The sequence below is a fragment of the Apostichopus japonicus genome, chromosome 9, assembly GCF_037975245.1.
Source record: "Apostichopus japonicus isolate 1M-3 chromosome 9, ASM3797524v1, whole genome shotgun sequence".
In the NCBI taxonomy this organism is placed as follows: Eukaryota; Metazoa; Echinodermata; class Holothuroidea; order Aspidochirotida; family Stichopodidae; genus Apostichopus; species Apostichopus japonicus.
The window spans coordinates 31,894,597-31,917,931 of NC_092569.1; the positions used below are offsets into that span (position 1 = coordinate 31,894,597).

A 23,335-nucleotide genomic window follows, 5' to 3' on the forward strand; every position below is an offset into this window, starting at 1 on the left:
ATCTTGTTTGTATTCATGAGAGACAATTCATTCACAGTAGCAGCCCAGGAAACAAGCACTTACAGTACTGTCAAGCATACTGTACATACCATAGAAATGTTCAGTCCTCTGTTGTTGAGCTGTTAGATGTTGTAAAAATACATTTAATGACAGACATTTTACAGATACCACCATTCATTACACAGTAAAACCCAAATGTACTATGGGTATGTGTGGTGTATACAGTACTCGGAAAGATAATTTTACAGTAGCCTGTGTTAACCAGGAATTACATCCCACTTTTGTTCAAATTTAATACATTTAGATAGCTGATATATTTATTTGCCCTGTTTAAATTGTTTATACTTACCCAGTGAGTATCTTATTGTTTATTTACAATACATATTAAAGATAAAATGGTTTATCACTTTTGTGCAACCAATGTTTATTTGAAAAACTCCCTACAAGACAGTTATCAATACACTCTAAACTAGCTGGACTACAGTACACATATACACAACTTCCTGTCAGTAAAATAATTGTAACCAGGCTGTCAAAATTTGCTTGACAAGGGACTTCAGCTTCCCAGGGAGACTGTTCTGTACACTAAAGGTAAAATTTTGATTATTGAGACAAACACATTGATGTGATGTATGTACTCTAGTTTCAATGTGTGTACAGCTTCACTGTGCATGGTTGGAATCTCCAGATAGATGTCCAGGGCATGCTATACATCTATGTACATATTAAATGAAGGACATCACCTCAGCTCCCTGCAGAAAGTTAAAAAAAGATAACTCCCTTCAGAAAGTTAAAAAAGAATCTTTTATCAGAGAATGACAATTTATGGATGATCAGTATGCCTGCCTTGCAATGGACAAGAGTTGAGAGGATGGTGACCTATATGACTCATATTTTGTTTTTTATGGTGGTCTGGGAAATGTCACAATTAGTGAGAGGTTACCCTGGGATACTGTTTACCTCATCCTCTTGGTGGATGTGATAACATTGGAATGCTAATTGACCAGTCTTGACAGACTGGATCAAAGAGAATTTTTTAAGGAAGATTGGTATGAAAATAACAATCTCATCATCACAGGATAGTTTCAGAGGACTTTTAAAACTTATGAAAGAGATCAAAAGGAAGATTTTTAATTGACCTGAAATAAATTGTAGGCAGGTATAACTTGTAAGACTAGATCAAAGCACTGGGAGTTTGCTTTGTTAGATCTACTGGTACCATAGGGGGATAATACTCTAGGTTAATGAGACTGGCAGGGTTGTACCGTAAAAGAAGAAGAAGGTTTATTAAAATGTTTTGTCAAATTTGTAGCACCCTTGAGATGATGTTATCAAAGATATTATTGTTGATATAAGGAAAGACACAATTTTAATTGGATTTATAAGTAGTTGGTACAGTATCTCAACTGGGAAAGGCGGTGAGAGGAGGGGGTGGGGTGGGGGAGGGGTGATCTGGGGTCACACTGATCCACCTAGCTCTTGCACTTCTTTGTTTCGATCTCAAGCACAGGATCTGATCTCCCCAGAAAGGAGGGTTGTTTTCTTAGTACAGTAGATCATTACAAGTTGTTATTTAAGTCAATAAAAGAGAAGCCATTAAATTTACAACTTTTGTTTTCGGTATATTGATAAGCCAATGATGACGATGATAATGGCTTGGTTCTTGTCCCTTCAAGCTTAACATCCTTCACTGTGTCTCTGAGTAGATCTGTCTAATTCAAATTTACATCTAGTAAATAATTGAAAACAGGGATCACCTCTCAGAGGCCAGAGGTTTTATCAGTCAATGTTGTGCCGATGAGCTGAGCTAGATGTACAGTAGAATTACAGGCTGGCTGGGAGTTGGTGTGCATTGATTTCAATAGAAAACCCAACTGAACATTTTAATTCAAATTACATTTAATGAGATGATTTTATATGCAGGTATCGAGTACATTAATACAACATGTACTACTGTACTTGAGGAACCTGTTCAGCAATCACAGAACATTGCTATCATAGCTTTCTAAACTTCTATCATATTTTCTTTTACAATCTTAAGTACCTTTTATATAACTTAACCTGATGTAAGAGCATAGTGGGTATGATCCTCAAGTGAGTGGGTGTGTCACGCAGTAATATAACCCATCAAAAACAATCTTATACAGTGTCCTGTACACACATGTACATACTGTACTGTGTTTTACTTTCATTTGCTAGTACAGTAAAGTGTATTCATCCACTGAACAATCCAATCATTTGAATAGAACCATATCGATTTCCTTTCACAGTGCTCAGCATTTCTTGGTATCGATCGTAAATTTCCAGAATTTTTCTTAGACGCGGTGGGTATTATCCACCTACGGTATGTAGTGTGCTTGTATCCCCCCCCCCCCCCCCCGAACAAAAAACAAAACCCCCAACAAACATGTATTAACACAGAAAGCCCCTTTAATTGTCATTGATAAATGACTGATGAAGTGTACATACCTGAACATCACCTTGACCATGAGTGGATATTTATTCAGATTACATACAGAAACCTCTTCACAGGTCTGCATATATAGTTCAAGGACTCATTTTGATCTGCTTGAAACCCAGACCAGTTGTAATGTTTTGCTAAGCTCAGTCACTTTAAACTCTGTATTTCTAACACCTCTTCTTTCATATACCCCCTATCACTTCTCCCCCCCCCCTCCTAACACCTCTCTTTTCATATACCCCCTATCACTTCTCTACCTCCCCCCCTCCCAACATGATTTCTTCTTCCCGGAAATGATTTGTTGATTATGTCTGATATGTAAACAGTAGCTCTGCAATTTGCATACTTGGGGGTCAATTGCAACTGATTGCATTAACTACTTAATAGATAGCTAGACAAGCCACACAATGTCTTTTTCGTTTCCCGAAAGAGAAATTATGGAGTCACTCTTATTGTCCTTGCAAAATTGTCGGGGGGGGGGGCACGGATTGCAGACTCATCATTGATTACAATGCTGATGGCAAAGTCAGTAATTACAACTATGGTTAGATTCGTCCAACACGGCCACATACAGAAACATTGTACTGAAAGCCAAGGCCGAAGCTAAAGTGAATTATTCAGGTGACACGCCCGGAGTCTATGCATGCCGAGTTCTTTAATACTGCCCTCATCACCTTTCGGGAAACATTTCATACTGTAGTTTTGATTTTTTTTATTCACGCATTATAATTAAGATCTGTGGATGAAGTGGTTAATTTGTTCCTACCTGTAATTAATAATACAAAAAATTTCATTCATTTAGTCCAACGTAGCTGAGTCTGCATCTTTCAAATGTTGGCAACTATTACTGTAAATTTGTGTTCTTTTTAATGTGTTTTTGATGAAATAATCGAGATTTTCATTTTGTTCTTTCAGGTACTGTACCTTAAATTTTTTCTTAGAACAGTCTATCTACGATATCATCAGATTGCACTAAATTTAGCGAAACAGAAGTTTAACCAACCTGAAATACTGTACGTAGCCCGCGGTAAAATGATTTGATGAAGTTAGGGATGGAGCTGTAAAATCAAGGTAAGAATTAGAGTTTAAAATCGTCCTGTATTTATTGGAATCAGTCTGGAAAAAAACAAAAAATATGTTACATGTATGCAATATATAGTAGGGGCTAAACACTTTCATAAAAAGTCAGAATTTTTTTATATTTCATTGTACCATGAAAAAATGATTCGCAAAATGATTCTGTCATCATCGCTATCAAATTGGTTGTTGATTTTATCTCTTGAGTCATGATTATCTGCTTGTAGCTCGAGGGCATCTACACCTAGATTCTAGTAACAGTGTGTAATCTATCGTTATAGAGGAAGACACCAGGGAAAGGTTATGAGAGATTGGTATTAACCATACAGTAATGGTTAAAATATGACAGTTATTTTAAAAGCTCTTCAATGAGATAATTAGCCCAGCTAGAGGCCATTATTCGAGTGTGTTAATTTAAACTCGACTCCATCGTAACTAGCAAATTTGTTGAAAGGTACAGCTTTGGCAAGAGGGATGATAGCATCGCCCTTCTGTATCGATGGAAATCCAAAATCGATGGAGCTTCGCTGTTAAGTTTCCAATGCGTGCATGTGCCTAGTATATATGTACAGTGTGTATCATGTGCAGTCTATTGATGTATGGTCATACATGTACATGGGAACAGGAGTAATCAAAGGTTCAAATCCAGTCATCTGTGGAGATCCGTGAGACTTCCCAGAAAAAGCAAAAAAAAACAAACAAAAAAAGTTAAGGTATATCTTTTTTTATTTTGTTTACCATTTTTTGGGACATTTGTGATGTCATAGTAACAATACCTGGACTGGTGTAATGTGGATCATGAGATCTGTGTTGAGAGTTATTATTTAAAGGAATATACTGTACTTAAAACTGACATCAATATCACCAGTGTTGGGTAAATATACAACTACAGCACTTTTGTCAACAACATTATTATCACTGCTAAAGACAATTAAACAAAGTACAATACAGTATATTTAAGATAAAAGAGTAATGTTAAATACTGAAATAGTACACAACTCAGTTAGATCTGTCACTTTAGACTTGCTCAAGTTTTCCAAATGCAGTCCAAATAATTTCTGATAGGGAGAATGGTGCATCTGAGACTTCAATGGGAGGATGGAAGGGGGTGGGGATGGTTGGAAGGGGGTGGGGATGGTTGGGAGGGGGTAAATCCATCTACTGTGCATGGATTTGAAATTTTAGCCTATAAATGTTAAAATCAAAATTGGAGAGGGTCATCATGGCTCCTCTCAGTCCTCTGCTCCCTCTGGGCCCTTCCCCCCCCCCACAGCATTAGTAAAAAATGTCAAAAAGTATTCATTTACCAACAACTTTTATCTGATTGAACAAAATTCCTTCTATTATATATTTGTATATCTTTACTGCATGATCATCACTAAACCGATCATGGCTGCAGTACTATCTTGGAACAGTTACAGTGTGTACATATGGTAAAGGGAATAATTTATCCAGCATATCGCATCGCAAAGTGTTATGAAGTAAGGTACAATTGCTATACAAGTATACAAGGTATGATGTGCAGTGTATTATACCTGGAACTATAGTATTTTATAATCTGAGACAAATCCAGAGCCTTCAAAACTGCAACACAAACATTTAAACATTGTATTGTTTCCTTGATATTTACTGTACTGTATGTTCAATTGTCATAACTTTCCCTATACTGTTGTTAGAGATGACAAGCTGTATATATACCCCAAGTGTAGAATAATACTTTCTTTGTCCTTTCTCCCCAATTGGATGTATCTTCCCCTTAATCTAGCTCCCTAACTACTAATTCACATCCAAGATAGTACAGTAGGCTTCATCCTATTGGATGTATCATGCCCCCCCCCCCCCCCCATTACTCTAGCTCCCTTATAATTACTAACCCACATCCAACCTAGTACAGTAGGCTTCAAAGTACTTTCAACTTCTGTCTTTGTTGACGTCACTCTTACCTGTGGTGGTGGAGGAGGAATAAAGAGATGCAGCTTCATGAATGCAGTCTGACCTATTTCTGTGAATCATGCCAAGAGTACAGGCTTTTAATAGGCTGCATATTACCACTTGGATTGTATGTAGAAGTATGACTTAGAATGTGTGCCATATTATTCATGCTCGACAGACTTTAGAAAACTCGATACTGAATCCGGTAAAAGCAAAGTAGGAATTGCTTAGCTGTCTGGAATGAAGACCCATAGAATGTTGTTTCACTATTATTACATGTGTGTAGTCACACGGATGTAAAATGTGGTTAATGTTTCTATTATGATCAGGCCAATGAAACTCTCAAATAGCTCCAGTTGTATGATGAGTAACACTTTGGTTAAAAATTTAAAGTAAGCTTTTACCTCCCTTCAAACAAGCTGAACAAGCTAAGTAAGTTTGATGGCAACAGGATAAAAAAGAAATCCTCACATAATATCCTGAGAAGTATCTTGTCAGCCAAGAGTTCCTAGAACAATTGACTGCTGTTACTCTAGTGTGTACAGTATGTACAGTACATGTATGTGTCAAACATTGAGTGTTGTATAATCGCTTCTGGGCAGCTAAAATACTACCGTTCTCTGTTTTCTTCTCATGAAGTATGCCTTTAGGCTTTTTCAATTTAAGACTCATGAGTCAAAACATGCATGTTTCGACCGTGATTCTCCCCGAAATCGATATCAATTGACCCGTATTTGTCCAATAAATTGCTTCACAGTAATAGACCACTTTTACTACAGTGAAAGATTGACCCTGCATAATGTACAGTGATAATCAGGTCTACTGTACTACACCAGAATGTACTTTCATCCATGGAGGCTAATTGTAACTCGCACATGCAATTAATGATTTAATGTTTAAATTTTGTGCACATAGCTCAGTTAAATTAAGGTAATGATGTTTGTCTCTTAGACTTTATGACATCTATTTGCTATTGCTGTACATCTTTGCACTTGTGTACGTAGCAAGTTGCCCATTTTGCCTAGTATGTTGCAATGAGGTGCTGGATAGATTATTCCTAGGTTCTGTATACCCTCTTGCTTTAAGCTCTGGCAGTGTTTGAGGAAAGATAATTACCTGTACGTACAGAACAAACAGGTTGTAACTAGGGGCAATATGTATCGCATGTGATTACACATGTATACTCTACATTCTATACCAATAACCACTTTGGCAGCAATCATGAAAATTATGCTACTCAGTATAATATAGGCTATAGCTGAGTACTTAATTTAGAAAAGAATAATTTCCAGAAAAAGGGTTCTCATGTCCCATTTCATTATATGTAATTGAAATGTCTCTTAGTACAGTAATTACTCTAAAGCAGCTATTAGTGAACCTTTTGACCCCTAATCCATCTGACCCCCTCAGAATCAGTGCTCAGATTACCATGATGGACGTCTACAAGCTTTGAAAACTGTAGATGAAGTTTTCACACCTCTGGAAAATCCTGGGACCCATCAACAAGTGTTTGCGACCCACTTTTGGCATATGCCCCCCCCCCTCCCCCACCTTTTTGTAGACCAGTTGGTGCTTTAAAGCAAATTTGCCAGCAATGTGAGCTCATGTTTAATAGCAGTAATGAAGACACATTTTCAACTTTGAAGCAATTATTTGAAATGAAACTTAATCAAGTAGGTAAATGTCTTAATCAAGGTGAAATGTAGGTGAAATGTATTAATCAAGTAGGTATTCCCATGGCCATAGTCATTGGTATGAGATTGTAGCATTAAATAGCATTCTGACAATTTGATCAGAATGATTAAACTCCAAAAGTAATACATTTTACAGTACTTTCTGTACTTACATATAGTATGTGTATCTACGTTGAGTAGCTCTATAACATGTAGTGTAGAATACATATCTTCATGGGTGGGTTAACTGGATACATCATAGCCTATAGCAATTACACAGTGCTTATAAATGAGAAAGCTGATTGTTCATCTATCCCGGATAGATCACATTCCTTCAATCATTGTGTGGTTTTCAGTTTCAACATTGTTCAGAGTTGCATTTACACTATGTGTATGTGTGATCTGATTGGATTACTACTGTAAGTTAACCCTGTGTTACTCGTACTGCAGTGGGTATGTATTTATGCAGGAGATTTTTGATTCCCTATAATATGCTTTCTGTCAAAGTTAACATCATCATTGAAACAGTCAATTCATGCTTTCATATGAGCTGGAGATGATAAAAACAACAATACATTTATACTATAGTGCATTACATTAAAGAAATATCTCAAAGTACTTAAAAAATGGACTAGAGCAAAAGTCTTAACAAATACAAATATTTCACATACTGTATGTACAGATTAATAAAAAGTTATAAAGAAATAGTCATTGAGCAAAATCAGAGAAATATTTAATATAATTAATGAAACCAATATAAACAAGATTAAGACAAATAAGAAATTTAAGAACAGTCATTAAAGTTAGTTAGAAAAAGATGAGTTTTAATTTGGAACGATAAAACAATAGAAAGTGGGAATAAATGAGGAAGCCCCTGCTGCAGCGCGTTCCATGGACGTTGTGCACAAATATGAAACACCATCCAACTCAACATACAGCCTGTAGAACTTGGATTCACTCCTTGGTTGGTTATGGGCTGGTGGTTGGGAGCTAAGACTCATGTGCCCACTACAATGACGTGTTAAGATTACCTCTTTCGATACTGAACTACTCTTTACATTTGTATGTGTTCAAGTAACGTTCCTCTGTGTGGTAATTCATGATCGGTCTGTACTGTACAACCTAAATATGTGGTTTTAAAGACGGTAAATTTGTTCTTTCTAGAACTGAAATTTTGAAAAGGATAGAACTGTGGGAGAAGTATAACTACCACACCTTTGCATAGATACTGTACACATTGTATGCCGTTTTTGTACATGTGTTAGATCATCGAGAGCAATTCGGTCTCAATATTTGCAAATTGTGAATATATATATTTATATATGAGACAGATTACAAATATTTTTAGTGTCAAATTGACTGTATCCATCACCATGCATGCATGTATTTTTTTTTTATCTAAAGTACATCTAGTCTACTTAACTTCATGATATATATGTATACAACAACTAAAGTATATAAAAGCTACAACTGGTACAACATAGCATAATACTGTAGGTATAGTAAGTCTTGTGGGACATTGTTTCACCTAAAGGCTGCCCAGCCAAGATCGGGGCTGCCAGGTTTATTTGACTACCAATCTTTTAATATTTCATCAATTTTGTCAACTAATTGTTTGCCATGTCAAAGAGAGAAGACCAAGATACACCGCAGTCAACCAATTGTTTGGAAAATTACTACCAAGGCAGTATAGTGAGCCTGTACATTGCTTACTAATATTACACCCAAGAGACATTTATTGCGCTAATCTATGCAAACCAGAGAAGATAGAATTTCAAGTACTTTGGTTTAGAATTACTCAAGGGTTTTGGAATTGGTAAAGTGCTGTACATGTGTGCTGTACTCTTTGTGTTTCATTATGGATTTATGACAAACACGGATAAAGGCTCAACCATTGTTCAGTGACAGATAATAGTTAAACACATGTAGAGACCCCATTAATGCCTACAGGACCATACCCTCTCCCTGTACCCATCTGCTTGGCAAGAACATTCCCCTGCAGGCCTGTTACATGTGCTGGACATATTATATTCTAAACGTCAGGATATATGACACATTGTATTCAATAGATCCATGCGCAGAAACCCATCAATGTTTCTCTGTGCACAATGGTGTACACCTCTGTGTTAGCTTGAAGAAGTTAGCATACACACATGAAAGGGGTATCGCTGGAAGATGAATCCACACAGCTGTAGTTTTCTGTCCAAGACTGCTCCTCTTACATTAAGACAAATGTAACAAGAAACTGCAGTTAGTAATTAAGGGCTTTGGCAGGAGCCATTACATGCACATAATTGTGCATGTCTATATTACATTGGTATGGCACGTTATAGCTAAAGTATCACTCTCTCTGTCAGCTGTAATTTCATTACTGGGATACTGCAGTATAGAGACTGCCATTACTCCTGTACTGTATTACCTCTTCACTTGAAATCGCACGTATAATCTTGAGAGGAGTTGAATCGCAGACTGTGATTTATGTATCGCAGTGTTAAACAGAGCATTAGATATGAGAAAAGACGGTGCAGTTCTTGGGATCGGTGAAGGATATGTCGGCACTGACGTTGACAGTGCCTGTTAGTTTACTATGTTAAGAAGGTCTCTTACTATGTTAATAAGGTCTCTTCCATACATGTGATAAACAGCCTGTTAGTTTACTATGTTAATAAGGTCTCTTACTATGTTAATAAGGTCTCTTCCATGTGATAAACAGCCTGTTAGTTTTCTATGTTAATAAGGTCTGTTCCATGTGATAAACTGCCTGTTATTTTACTAGGTCTCTTGCATGTGATGAACTGCCTGTTAGTTTACTATGTTAATAAGGTCTCTTCCGTGTCATAAGCTGCACATCACATAATATTTGTATTGCTGCAGTGATTGGGAAACATGTCACACAGGGAATAAGCCTGCGAATCAGTAGCAGCAGGGTCAGCATTGCATGGTTAATTGCATTAAGAACAGTCAGTGAAAATTTATCACAGGTATTCCCAGGATTTTTTCAGATGCAATTGTATAGATCAAAGTTAAGTGTCCAGTTTAATTTTAATCTCTTTATGTGTAGCAAGTACTTACAAAGAAATGATGAAATATATATGTAAATGTGAACTAACATCACAGTTGGCCCAGCATACACAGCCTATGACAGAACTGTACAATCTCATACATCCATCCCCCACCAACCCCATCCAAACATATCCCCTTCCTAGTTATGTTTCCCCATAATGTTTATTCAAATAATTAATGTTTATTCCAATTAATGTTTATAATTCAAATTGTCATAGCTGAATTAATTGTTGCAAAATTTTCTTGTGTCATAGAAGTTGAAACCTCCCACCCAGCGTACTGTACATGCAGTATCTAGAGAATATATTGTCCTCTAACATTAAACATAAGTCCTGTACATGTTGTTCAGTATGGGATGCAACAAATACACTATATTGGGCATGCATGCTGTACATTTTTGAATTGCCATTCACATACAGTACTAGTGTGGTATTATTAATCTTATAGTTTTCTACTATTTCTACTTTCAAGCTTTTGATGAAATATAAACTGTTGAAGCACTGTTTTGAAGGACTAACTGCATACAATTTTTAAATTTTGTGCATAAATTAGGAAATTAGTCATACTAGATGGAATTTCTGGGTAATACTTTAGAATCTATTAACATGATGTTGATTTAGTGGGAGAGATCAAATGACTCATCCCTGTCGGCTCTCTTGTCTCAGCAAACCTTTGTTCAATGATTAACTAAAGATGGGAATCGGAGGCTGTAATTAAAGAATCCTTCCATTGGCTGATGATTGATGCTGTATTTACATAAAGTCTGCAACATTGCTCTGCTCTATGTACAGTAGATTATTTATGTAAAATTTAAAAATCTTTCAAATTCGACAACTTTGGAAAGACAAAGTGTCCATTATGCAGATTAACATGTCCGCATTGTAAGCAATCTAGTGAATGTTAAATTTTGTAAGGTATTTTGATGATAAATTTGGGAGTTTTAGACAACCCTCGATCTGCATAGACTTTAATACAGGTATTAGTGTGAAATCTATTATATGATACCTTTGGTTGCTACTGTAGGCTGCATACATTATATATAGTGGAATGTCAATTTAGTGTAATACGTGTATACGGCACATGTCAGTATACATGCAGTGTGCATGCAGCAAGAATCACATTGACAAGGACTCACTCTGCACATTATTTACATTGCAAAGTGAGGTCTTTATATAATTTATCCAAGTTTTCTTTTACCTCTTTCATGTTCTACAATGTTCCTCTTCTTCGACGACAACAGGGAAATAAAGTAATTTTAAAATCAAAGAATGCCATCTTGTAACCGGGAAATAGACACATGACACAGATGAATAGCTCTGCTTTCATTATCAGTCATCCTACAAAGTATACTTTTTTCCCCTTTTATCTTGTAATTTGTTTTTAAACGGAAAAGCTGGAGAGGTACTGTGTAGCCTTAAGTTACATGACGTCCATCTGCTGAAGTGTCTTCTCATAGTAAAAACGCACAAGTGGTAAACTGAGGTAGCTGTACATACGTGAATTAACAAGTAGAATAATATTCACTAAACCAATGAAAACTGCAACTTAGATGATATATCATTAACTCCCTCCATAATATGAGATGCTACTTATATATACCTACAGTGTACAGAACCAGAAATAGTAGATGTGGGTGTCCAAATTTTACAGCACTTGGGTGTCCTAGCTTTTTGGGGCAAAATGATGCCTAAGGCATCATTGGGATCGCAAAGCAATCGCCCCTCACGGTGGGGGTCAAGGGGCCCGCTTTATGGGCCCCATTTGGGGGTTAAGGGGGCAATGCTCCTTTAGAATTTTTGCATTTTTGAGGTATGAGAGGGTAAAAGAATGCTAGCTGTTTAGTTAGTCAATACAAGATTTGATTTGTAAACTGGAAAGTGGGAAATAATAAAAAAAGCCCAATATTGACATGGTTGTATCATTACTGTACCTCTGTACATTTGCATACCCTGTACTGAAAACTTGAGGAAACTTTGCAAGGCTTCATATTGATTTTGCAAGCCTTGCACAGCAAAACTAGGCCGTCATTTTTCGTCACCGGACGTGCAAAAAACGGCTGGACGGCTGGCTGCCTAACCCCTATAGAGAAAATGGAATCTGTTTAATCAGCAGTTTCTATAAATTAGCACAGATCCCTCCGTATATCTCTTGGTGAGCCTTCTTGCCAAGTCATTAATATGAGTTTCATGCACTCGGTTATTAGACGCATGTTTGATTCCGATATCTGGAACTCTCTGCTCACCATCCATAACCCTTTGACAGGCTATGATGAATTAGACTTTACATTCCTGACCGTCCTAATATCTAGATTTTATTTACTCTTCGTTGTCATATTACATCATTTTGATTTATTCCAACATTTCCTTTCCGCTCCGGATTATAATTCGTTCATCGGAAAATTGTCACCAATCCTCCCGGGGCACGGTTCCAGCTCTCTCTTTTGTTTTGTGGCGCTGAGAGAGTGAGAGAAAGAGAGAGAGGCAGAGGGAGACGCAAAGTGCCAAGGGCTGAATCACGGAGAGGAGAGATGGGAAATAAATCTGGGAGAGATGAATCTGAGAGCCTTTGTGTCGTTTGCCATTAGACCCAGGCTACGATAATTAAAGGGAAATTTGTCGCTGCTGAAATAGCTCTAAGAGGCATGACTGGAAGGCAGTCTATACACGTAGATATTAAAAGCATCAGACACTGGCATATGCGGTGCTGGCAGGGTAAACTTATGTAGATTTTCATAAATGTAAGCCTCTATATGACGATCAGTGGATATGTAAAAGTAGACAAAATTCTGGATGTAAGAAACGGCTTGGCCATTACAGCAGAACTGAATGTACTGAATGTGTTCTGACATGATGAGCACTGTTTTTGAGGAAGATTTGGCAGCATTGGCGATACGTATGGCTCATCAGAAGACGATATTCTCCAAGAGTATATGTCAGTGACATTCTAAACAGTATTTTCATGTTTGTGTGAGTGATATTCAACTAATATGATGCTGGAGAAGAACATGGTATTCATGAATGTTCAGCATCAGTTTTAAGATATTGATAAAGTCTGTGCATGCAGTTAGTGGTTTGGTGCAAAATTATACAATTTGAGTTCCAAATGGGTAGTAAAATATGATCTGACATTATGAAGGACTTACCATACGCAAATGCCGTAAACTTTGAATTTTGTTTTGTGGGTCATTTACATGTATGACACTTAATAACAACAAGATAAATGTTTACATCAGATGCATATCAATTATCCATGGACGTATCCTTCAGGACATGGAGGTAGTGAATCTTTCAGAGTTGAGTATTAGTTACAATTTAAGTACTAGTAGGTAACTTACTACAGAAGTACCTAGAATACTTTGTATAAGTACCAGGCGCAATTACTAGGTAACTTACTATACAGTAGGTACTTGGATACTACTGTATGGTAATTATAGTATGAACTACAATTTACTAGGTAACTTACCAGGTTACTAGAAAAATAATAGTAATTAGAGTATGAGGTACAATTTAAGTAGGTAACTTACTACAGTAGGTATTTGAGTACTAGGTACATTAATTAGCTCGACTGAGCTCCTTTGGTAATTGCGTATTAGTTTATTGTATGGTGGAAGAACTGGATCTTGTTTGAAAATGAAGCTATTCTTGATCGCATAAATGAACTTTATAGATCCTGTTAAGACCTTTGCATATGAATAGGAAATTATGCTTTATGCGATAAGTGCTTTTGTTTATGTTGAATCTTTCAAACTCGGGTAAATTACCTTCAACCAGGAAGTCATAGATCTTTTAAGCCTGAACTGCGAGAAAACTATCAAACGATGCGGAAATAATCAATCCTACTTGACAATTAGGCCAGAGTACTCTTCATTGTGTAGACTCTAATATGCCATCTGAAACATTGTTCTGTTGTTTAGTACTTAGTATAATTTTCATTGTAAAGCCATATATGTCAGAAAGTTCAGTCCGATGTGGAATGGTTCGAGTTAAATTGTCCAATAGGGAGGATGACATTTTGAAATAACGGTTCATGTTGTCTGGTGGTAAGTTCTGAATATCCACTTTAAAGAGACCTTTCATCGAAATTTGATGAAAGCAAAATATTAAATATTAAAATGTTATATTCTTGTCAAATCTGGGATTAAATTTTTGAAATCATGCAGGAAGTTAAAAACTTAACATACTGTACACAACGATTTGACATGTTAGAAAATTCAAACCGTGTACATATCCTATGGTGCTGTATGTACAGTGTTTAGTACATTGACATTCATGAGGTTGCGAGGGAAGTTAGAAGCCTGCATGGACATACAGGTTTATTAGATCTTTAAACTATTTCTAGCTTCTTTATGTTTTACCACCTCATCTAATGAGCATCGTTGAGAGAGGCTTTCATATATTTGTGAAAGAATAATTACTAAATTTCCACCAAAATGAGCAAAGTGCTGAAACCATTAATGCTCTGGAGCTGTTACACGTACAGGCCTTATAGTATATAGTACAACTACTGTATATAGTGTCAAGTACAGTCTCAGTCTATAAGTGTGAGACTGCCTGCTGAAAGATTGAACAAACTTTAAATTGTAAACAACTGTTGACTGCTAAGAGTCAAGAAGGAGGGCGGGTGGGAGAGGGGGGGGGGGGAGTGATGGGTGGAGACTTACCTACTGAGACCTACCAAATAATTTTATTACTCACAGTATCCATATTTGTGTTTACATACTGTAAAACAGATGGTAGTTAATTGCCAGTGCCCGAACAGCAAATCCCCATACAGTACATTTTCGCAGATTGCTGTGGGTACATTGATAAATGTGGAAGTTTAGTTGATAAACTCATGGCATGCAGCATTATACATACAGTATAATGCTGTATATACTGCCTTAGAACTTTACAAATATATTTCTTGATAACAGATGGTAGCATACAGCATGCATCAGAGGAAGGTATTGATAACATGAAAATAAACAGCTAACAGAATTCTGATCCAGCTCTATTCTGTGGTGGTATAATTTTCACTAACATAGTCTATAATAACTGGGCAAGTTGGTTTCCTGCACCTATAGATGATAAGGGAACTGTTGCTGGTAGCCCTGCCATGGTACCACAGGAAGGTATCTGGCCGGTTGCATATCCTAGAGGGAAATCCTTAATGGCTCAATATATCTCATCTCTCTTTTGTTTGACCAATTAAGAAACAGTTTGTACAAATTTCCTTGGCAGTATTCGTTTTTGGGTTATATACCTTTCCAGTTACCACCATACTGTACCTTTCAATGTAACAATGTTGTTTTTGGCAGTAGGCCTACTAATTAATAAATAATTACTAAAAGACGAGGCTGTGACAGGATGTTAACGAATACCCTGGATAAGCTTAAGTGAACCCTAGTTCAAATTTACTAATAATACAAACTTGCAAAGTTTGAAATAAATCAGCTACATTTGCAGAGACTTTTATACCACTATGCATAATTTTAGGCCTGTGATGGTTTGTATAAAAGAGTATGTGGGTGACAAAATGTCGAGCGACAAAATGTTGAGCATAGATTCATTTCGATGCCTTCTTCATTAACCTTTGAATCATTGAAAGATTTACGAGGGCGTATTAGCTTTGTCCATGGTAATCTTTCTAGGAGTGCTAGCAAAATGAGTGGAACAAATGTAAACACTGGTATGTAACTTTATGTGTTAGATGGATGTGGTATACATTGCTGTAGCTTAGAGATTTGATTGTAGATTATAAATTAATGTGTAGGATATTGTACTGTACCATTGCAGTGGGAGAGAGAGAGAGAATGTGCATTGGAGGGACGAGCATATTAATACAAGAAGTACCAGTAATGGAATGTATTGCATATTTAGAGTGGGTTCCAGTGGTATAGCTAGGAGCAACAGGGATCTGGTGAATCAATGGCAATGGGCCTCCAAATGGAGAGTCTCTCAAACCCAACCATGGTTTGAATAAGCTTGGTTGAGCAAATTTTTGATATTTGGCACAGGTCTCTGTGGGACAGGATGTGGCACCCTCTGGCTTTCTCTGTTAGGAACAGGATTTTGTTTGAATTTCTATAATAATTTTGGGAGTTGTGCATCGCCCCCTCCCTCCCCCCTGTGGTACCTATGTCCCGGGCAGCTGTGCCAGCCCTGTTACGCTGCTGGCCATGTACATCAGAAAAGTGTACATGTCTGCTAGAAATCCAACAAGGGGCAACATATTAGCGTCTCAATTTGCTTGCTTATAAATCTGTTTCCCAAAACAATATGAACATTTCTTCCACAGTTATATCGTAAACTGTCTTTAATTTTGTAATTGTGTTTGTCTTGTTTGTCACCAGAGTTATCAAAGATAACCAGTAGAATGTCTCATCTGTCCATGGACAGCTTGTTAGAGATGGAGAAATCTCCTATCAAGATGGACATCCCGATAACTCCGAGAGGCGGTGGGGATAAAATAACTCTCAAGCTTTACCAACCCAACGGATCGTTCAACTCAGTCAAATGTGTTGAAAACACAGACATTAAGGTATTTAAGATGAGAATGATATTACTTCTTCCCTTACCTGTCTCCTCACAACTGTGTCAATAACTGTCGCTGTATTTGTACATATACCTAACTGTGAATATTTTAATAACCTTTGAATCACTGTCATTCTCTCAATGAGGTCTGTCTTACTGTACCTCCCCTACCAAAATTTCCAGATACTTTTTCACCTATCTGAGCATCTGAAAGAAGTTGGTCATGGACAAAACTATACCTTAGAACCTAAAGTAATTATTTCAAAATGTGCAATACTACTCATGTACCATGTGTATAGTCTTTATGTGCAGTCTTTTCTGTATATATGGAAGGGGTCGAACTTCACACAAAAATGTACCACATTTGATGATTTTCGGGAGCCCTTTGACGTCCTTCGATGTACACATGACATTTTGCAATAGCAATTCAGTATGATATGGTTCCTTTGTCAAAGTGTTGAATCTATAAAATATCGGTCTGATCTATGAGATGCGGTAGTAGAGTACATATACTGTACTGTAGCAGGATACTACAGTGTACGGGCACATTGATCTTGCAGTAACGACAGCAAAATCCAAGACAAAAGAGAAGCCTAAAGAGGCAGAGAAGCTGCTCTCAAGAATGCCAAGTATCAGAGGAATCATATGACTTCAGTATAGGGTGAAGTTAATTAGCATATCATCATGACATCATTTGTGTATCATTGTCATGAATTTGCATAAAGTACCGTTTAAAAGCTGCAGCTTTTACACTGTATGAGAGCATGGTGGCCAATTGGCTATTGACCAGGGGTAATATAACATCTGTAAAGCGCTTTGAGACCTATCGCTGGTGTAAAGCATTATATAATTACCAAATATTATTATCATTACAAATATGCGATAACAACATGTGATGTAACGTCCCGTGTGTGCAGATCAACTTGGTTGGTATATATTCATATATAGTTATATTGACCTCTTTTAATAATTCAGTGTTCAAATTTCCAGCTACGGCATTCACATACATTGGTTCAGCGTCGATATTCATTTCACCTACAATTTATGTGGAGAATAAACGAAGTTGACCAGTTTGGCGTGTTTTTCCGGTTGTTCTTCTTCTTCTTCGTGATAACCGATTCCTCGTTGACGGAACAAATTAGTGGAAGGCCCTAGGGAGATGAACCTTCAACGAAGCAAACTTGTTTGCATGTTGAACTTGATTCGATTACTAATGCCATAAGCTGACTCACCCAAACAACTCCCCACAGAGCGTGAAATTTTGGATTTATATTATTTCTCAGTAATGTGATTTTCTTTCTTCCAGCAAATTTACTGTCTAACCATCTGAGCGCACTATAATCCTTTTTGGTGATAGAAACACTGTGGATTTAGAACTCTGTTAGCTTTTGAAAGTCAGTGTCAATGTTGGGTGCTCTCATCGGGCTGTTTTATTAAGAAGGCTCACTTACTGTACTTTATGTAAAGAGAGACTTAAAAGTATTACAAGGTGAAAAGTTATTGTTGAAGCTTGCTGTTACTGTGTCAACTCAAAAGTCTAGCTTAAATGAGGGGAAGAAAAAGAAGGGAAATTAATATGAAGATGGTCAAATGGAAACCTTAGAAATGGAAATTTCTAAAAAAGTCAAGATCTCACGATCGTCTTAAAATAGATAAAGTTCTAGTATATACCGGCAGGTTCTGTAGGCTGTGACGTATATTCAGACAGACCATATGTAAGTGTCCCATCGATAATATGCAAATTTTACCATTGCAGGAGACACAGGGATGGAGGGCGGTAGGGGATGGAGTAGAATCCCCTCCCTCTCCTCTTCCACAAATTGATTTTCTCAGAAAAAATGAAAGCGATTCTCACCAGTTGATGAAATGTACCAGAGAAAATATGATCTTATCATCCAGTACTGTTATTTCGGTTCTACAAGCAGAGGTGATGGAATGGATAGTATTAACAGTCATTTCCGAACAACTGTAGAATGGATTCGATTGAAATGGTCATCTGCTCATATGTTAATTGAAAGTGTTTGTACATTCATTGATAACCCTCAATCCACCAGTCTGCAGAGTTTTACAGTGACTTGCCTGAGGTGAAGACTAAAAGTCCTTTCAATTTTTTGTTTGTTTTGTTCACAGAGCGTTATTCACGCTGTCGTTGCCAAGTTGGCCCGTGGAGATAGGGAGTACGAAAACTGCTTTGCGATTAGACTTCAGCACATGCAGTCTGAGGAGAGCCATTGGTTGCACAGGGACCTGACGGTGGGCCAGATCAAGAGAAAATATGAGGCAGTCTATCCTGCCCTAGAATGGAGGTGAGGTTTCTGAAAGGTTTGCAAGAAATGAAAGTTGGAAGGGAATATAATCAAATAAAAGATAGTGAGAATTAGTGTGTTAAGTTGAATGTTAAGTACAGGTGTGCTCAAGAGGTCATTCATTGAGTTGAAGTAAGGTTTCTGAAAGGTTCTCAAGAGATGAAAGTTGAAAAAGGAATATAATCAAATAAAAGGTAAGAATTAGCATATTAAGTTGATGTTAAATATAGGTCTGTTTAAGAGGTCATTCATTGAGTTGATCAACTAAGTAAGGTTTCTGAAAGGTTCTCAAGAAATGAAAGTTGAAAAAGGAATATATAATCAAATAAAAGGTAAAGTGAATTAGTGTATTAAGTTGAATGTTACGTACACAGGTCTGTACAAGAGGTCATTCATTGAGTAGAAGTCCTGTAAGCATTCTGCAGGGTTCTAGATACAGTTCAAAGGAGAATAGACTAAGATGGACATATACCAGGTCAAGTATGGAATGAAAAAACAAAACAGGTAAATGTATTAGACTCTAGAATGTACAGTAGGTGAGATGTCTGAAGGCATGGCAAATTTTTAACAAAGACAGTCAGGGCTTAACTCATCGGTCGTCTGATTAATGTCGCAAAATAAGAAAGAGTGACCAGTCTGTACACACCGTACTGTAGGTCAGATATGTGCAGCAGGTTTGGTGAATAGAACATTGATATGTACACACCGTAGGAGAGATAGGTGTGGTCTATAGAACACTAATATGTATACTGTAGGAGAGATGGGTAGGTTTGGTGAATAGACACCAATATGTACACTAGTATAGGAGAGATGTGTAGGTTTGGTGAATAGAACACCAATATGTACCCACCAGAGATTGACAGTTTTAGCCATTTTTGGGATTTTGAACATAAAAGTGAGGCCATGCAGTACAAGAGAAATCTATCTAACCATGGAATGGCAGTTCTGTATCGGCAGGGCATGACTGAACTTATAAAAAGACCTCCAAGTTAGCATGATGTATGGAAGTAATAGTTTGATATGGATTGAGGCTCGTTGTATGGAAGATGTTACTTTACATGGTATCAACTTAGGCAGGTTCTTGCAACTGATTTTAAACTTTGATTCATGGTAAAACTTGTTTTTTTTTTACATAACCCCTCTGTACCGTACCATGCCTATAAACAGTGCTCTTGGGTGAATGTCTTTATCACATTGAATATTTTACCTTTGTGGACAGGTGTTTTTGCAAGTACTCTAGTAAAGTCACTCAGTAACAATGAGTTATGTCTTTTGAAGAGGAACGAAATCCTTCTGAATTAGAACCCTTATAAAGCCAACATCCTCCACTAAATCTGAGGAAGGCAATTTACATGTATGTAGTTTAGACCGACACTAGTAGAGATTCCTGTTATTAATTAAAAAATCCATTGTGATGAGAAGTGACCCTTGAGCCTTGATGAGAAATGAAAGTTCTTGACAAATTTCAAGTGTCTGTAAAGATAATGGGGAGCAGTTAAGCTCTATGACAGTTTGAATCCTTAGATCACGAATGGAACCATTTGCATCCCTTTTTTTAAGTTCTGTTATCAATTGATGGGACGGCCATTTCAAGCGGCTGCAAGAAGTACAGTACATCGGTGTGAATTTATGTAGTTTGTAGAAATAAGACTGTCTGCAAAACAAGATGCTTTTAAGTACTACGGAAATCTCTAGCCCTAGAGTTGCCATAGTAACGTAACCTTGCTGGAATGCAAGTCACTGTTTTTGTTATGCTCTGAGGAAGAATGGATTCTTGTGACAGGTGTCTATATACTGCTCTAAGGTAACATTGCTGTAGAGTTGTAGAATGCTTATTATCCCCTGTCTCCTCATTGGTAATGTACTACACTTTCTACATGCACTAATCTTTAAGCACTGTTCATTGTGAGTTTAGGCTAGGCTGTTAAGTACTGCAAGTCAGTGCTAGGCTAGTCTAGGTTGTCCAATTTGCAATAAGACTGTGGTAGCACTTGTACAGTAGACCTACAGTAGGTTTAATATTTACATAAATTTGTATAAGAAAATAAGCATGCATTCCACATTGTTTCTTTTATCTAATGTGACAACAAACTAACAATATATACGCACTCTCAGTCCATTTGATCTTTATAGTGCATTTTATGGTAATATATATCGAATACTAAATATTCAACCAACTGCTTTAACTAATTTAAACAAAGATGTATGATAATTCAATCTTTTGTTTAGCAAAGGGGATGCCAAAAACAAAATTGTGGCCTTGATTTTCGCACATGGATCGTATATATGTCATGTAAAGGAATGAGGGGGGACTATGGGTTCATGGACAATTTTACCACTGTGAAATTTTGTGTCCAAAGTAACCGTTTTATTCCTCATAGTCTTGCAGTAAATACATACAAGGGACAAAACTTTGTGAACCACACTGTGATAAAAAACAGTTGCTGCCAGGCAGGTTTACATTGATAGTAAACAGGTCTTTGCGAGTTTAATGATAGTATTTAAAATATTCTGCCTTCTAGGTACGAGCTTCGGATCAGATACCTACCCAAGAGCTACCAAGAGCTGCTGGAGAGGGACAAAGTTACTTTCTTCTATCTTTATGATCAAGTAAGTTGACTGAGGGAAGGTAGGGGTGGGGAAGGAGAATGGTAGGGGTGGGAAAGGGGAAGATAGGGGTTGGGAGGGGGAGGTAGGAGTGGGGGAAGGGGAAAGTTGGAGGAAGGGAAAAGTTGGAGGAAGGGGAAAGTTGGAGGAAGGGGAAAGTTGGAGGAAGGGGAAAGTTGGAGGAAGGGAAAGCTGGAGGAAGGGGAAAGCTGGAGGAAGGGGAAAGTTGGATGAAGCGGAATGGGCAAGTTGGGAGAAGGGGAAATTTGAGGAAAGAGGAAGTTTGGGGAAGGAGGAGGGGAAGTTGGGAGAATGGTGAGTGGATGTTGTGGGAAGGGGAGGGGAACTTTGGAGGAGGGGGAGTGGAAGTTGGGGGAAGGTGGAGGGGATGGTTAAAGGCTAAACCTGAAGAACATTTGTTTCTTGGAACCTAAAAGATTGAAACACCCTTTATTTGGCAACTAACTTTAAAGGACTTTAAGCATTGTTAAAGACAGTGTTGGATGGTCCAATGTTTGGTAGCAGAGAAGGGGAAGGCAATGGCAGAAGGGGAAGGAAAAGTTACAAAACACATCTGAAGAACAATCATATCGATTTATTGATAATTGATTTCAAACAATTTTTTAACATGCTTTGGTTGGGAATTAACTATTAAAGAAAGCGTGAAGAGAGACAGGGTAGAAGAGACCAATGTTGGGAACTTGGAGGAGAGGGAAAGAAGAGGACACAGGGAAGGGAAGGGGAGGGGGAGGGAGGGGGGTAAAAAGATAGGAATTTAATTATTGCTGCAAGTGAAAATGAATTCATGTGTCCTACTCTATGCTGTCACTATTCGCATATTTCTTTACCGATATGTATTAATTGCGAATGATTTTTCAGATTCGAAATGATTACATGAATGAAGTAGCAGAGACGGTTGAGCAGGATGTGGCTCTACAACTGGCATGCCTGGAGATGAGGAGGTTCTTTAAGGACATGCCTCAAATAGCTCTCGATAAGAAAGCTAACTTTGATTATCTGGAGTAAGTACTGTACTCTGGCATGCCTGGAGATGAGGAGGTTCTTTAAGGACATGCCTCAAATAGCTCTCGATAAGATAGCTAACTTTGATTATCTGGAGTAAGTACTGTACTCTCTCACACATTTACAGATTCTATAACTAAAAGCAGTTCTCAGAACGATGGATTGCAACCCCGCCCTCCCCCAATCTTTGTGGAGATTTATTTGAATTATGTGTTGTAAAGGAGACATTGAAGAGTAGTGCCAAAGAAAACAGAAAATAAAATCAATCAAAAACGATATTTAAGAATCTCCAGTAATCAATGTTTCATTTATGGCATTATGTTTTTGTTATTGGATGAAGAAATCGAGGTGGGGGTGTCTAATTTTAGATAATTTCATTTTCATATTGAATGAAACTCGATGAGCTGTGTAATAATAATTGCCAACTATATACAAAAAGCTGTCTGTTTAAATATTTCAAATAGTCTATAAAGTTGTTGATCTAATGGTTGTACTGGTACAGGCTTTTGTAGATTTAATGTATAATGAACGTTCTTAAAAGAAAGTAAAACAAAAAAGATAAAGAAAGTACAGAAAGAGAAGGTCAGAAAAAGAACGAAAATGAGGATGAAAGTGAAAGAAAACAGAATAAAGTAGAGAAAAATGACTTGTGGCAAGTTTAAAATTCTTTCACTTTTTATT

At 37.2% G+C, this 23,335-nt stretch overlaps 1 protein-coding gene across 14 annotated transcripts in view; it reads left to right on the forward strand.

Annotated features, from left to right (window-relative positions):
* Positions 1–23,335, forward strand: part of LOC139974328 (focal adhesion kinase 1-like) — a 101,584-nt gene that overhangs the window by 14,340 nt on the left and 63,909 nt on the right. For 9 of the 14 annotated variants that reach the window (XM_071981361.1, XM_071981363.1, XM_071981371.1 and 6 more), the window contains exons 1-5: positions 14,218–14,245; positions 16,538–16,725; positions 18,849–19,024; positions 21,547–21,634; positions 22,511–22,653. In XM_071981361.1, coding sequence (XP_071837462.1) covers positions 14,233–14,245; positions 16,538–16,725; positions 18,849–19,024; positions 21,547–21,634; positions 22,511–22,653 — 608 coding nt within the window. In that variant the 5' untranslated portion in view covers positions 14,218–14,232. Of the gene's footprint in view, positions 1–3,376; positions 3,533–14,217; positions 14,246–16,537; positions 16,726–18,848; positions 19,025–21,546; positions 21,635–22,510; positions 22,751–23,335 lie in introns of those variants that run through there. The other 5 variants (XM_071981365.1, XM_071981364.1, XM_071981373.1 and 2 more) reach the window with 3 other exon arrangements.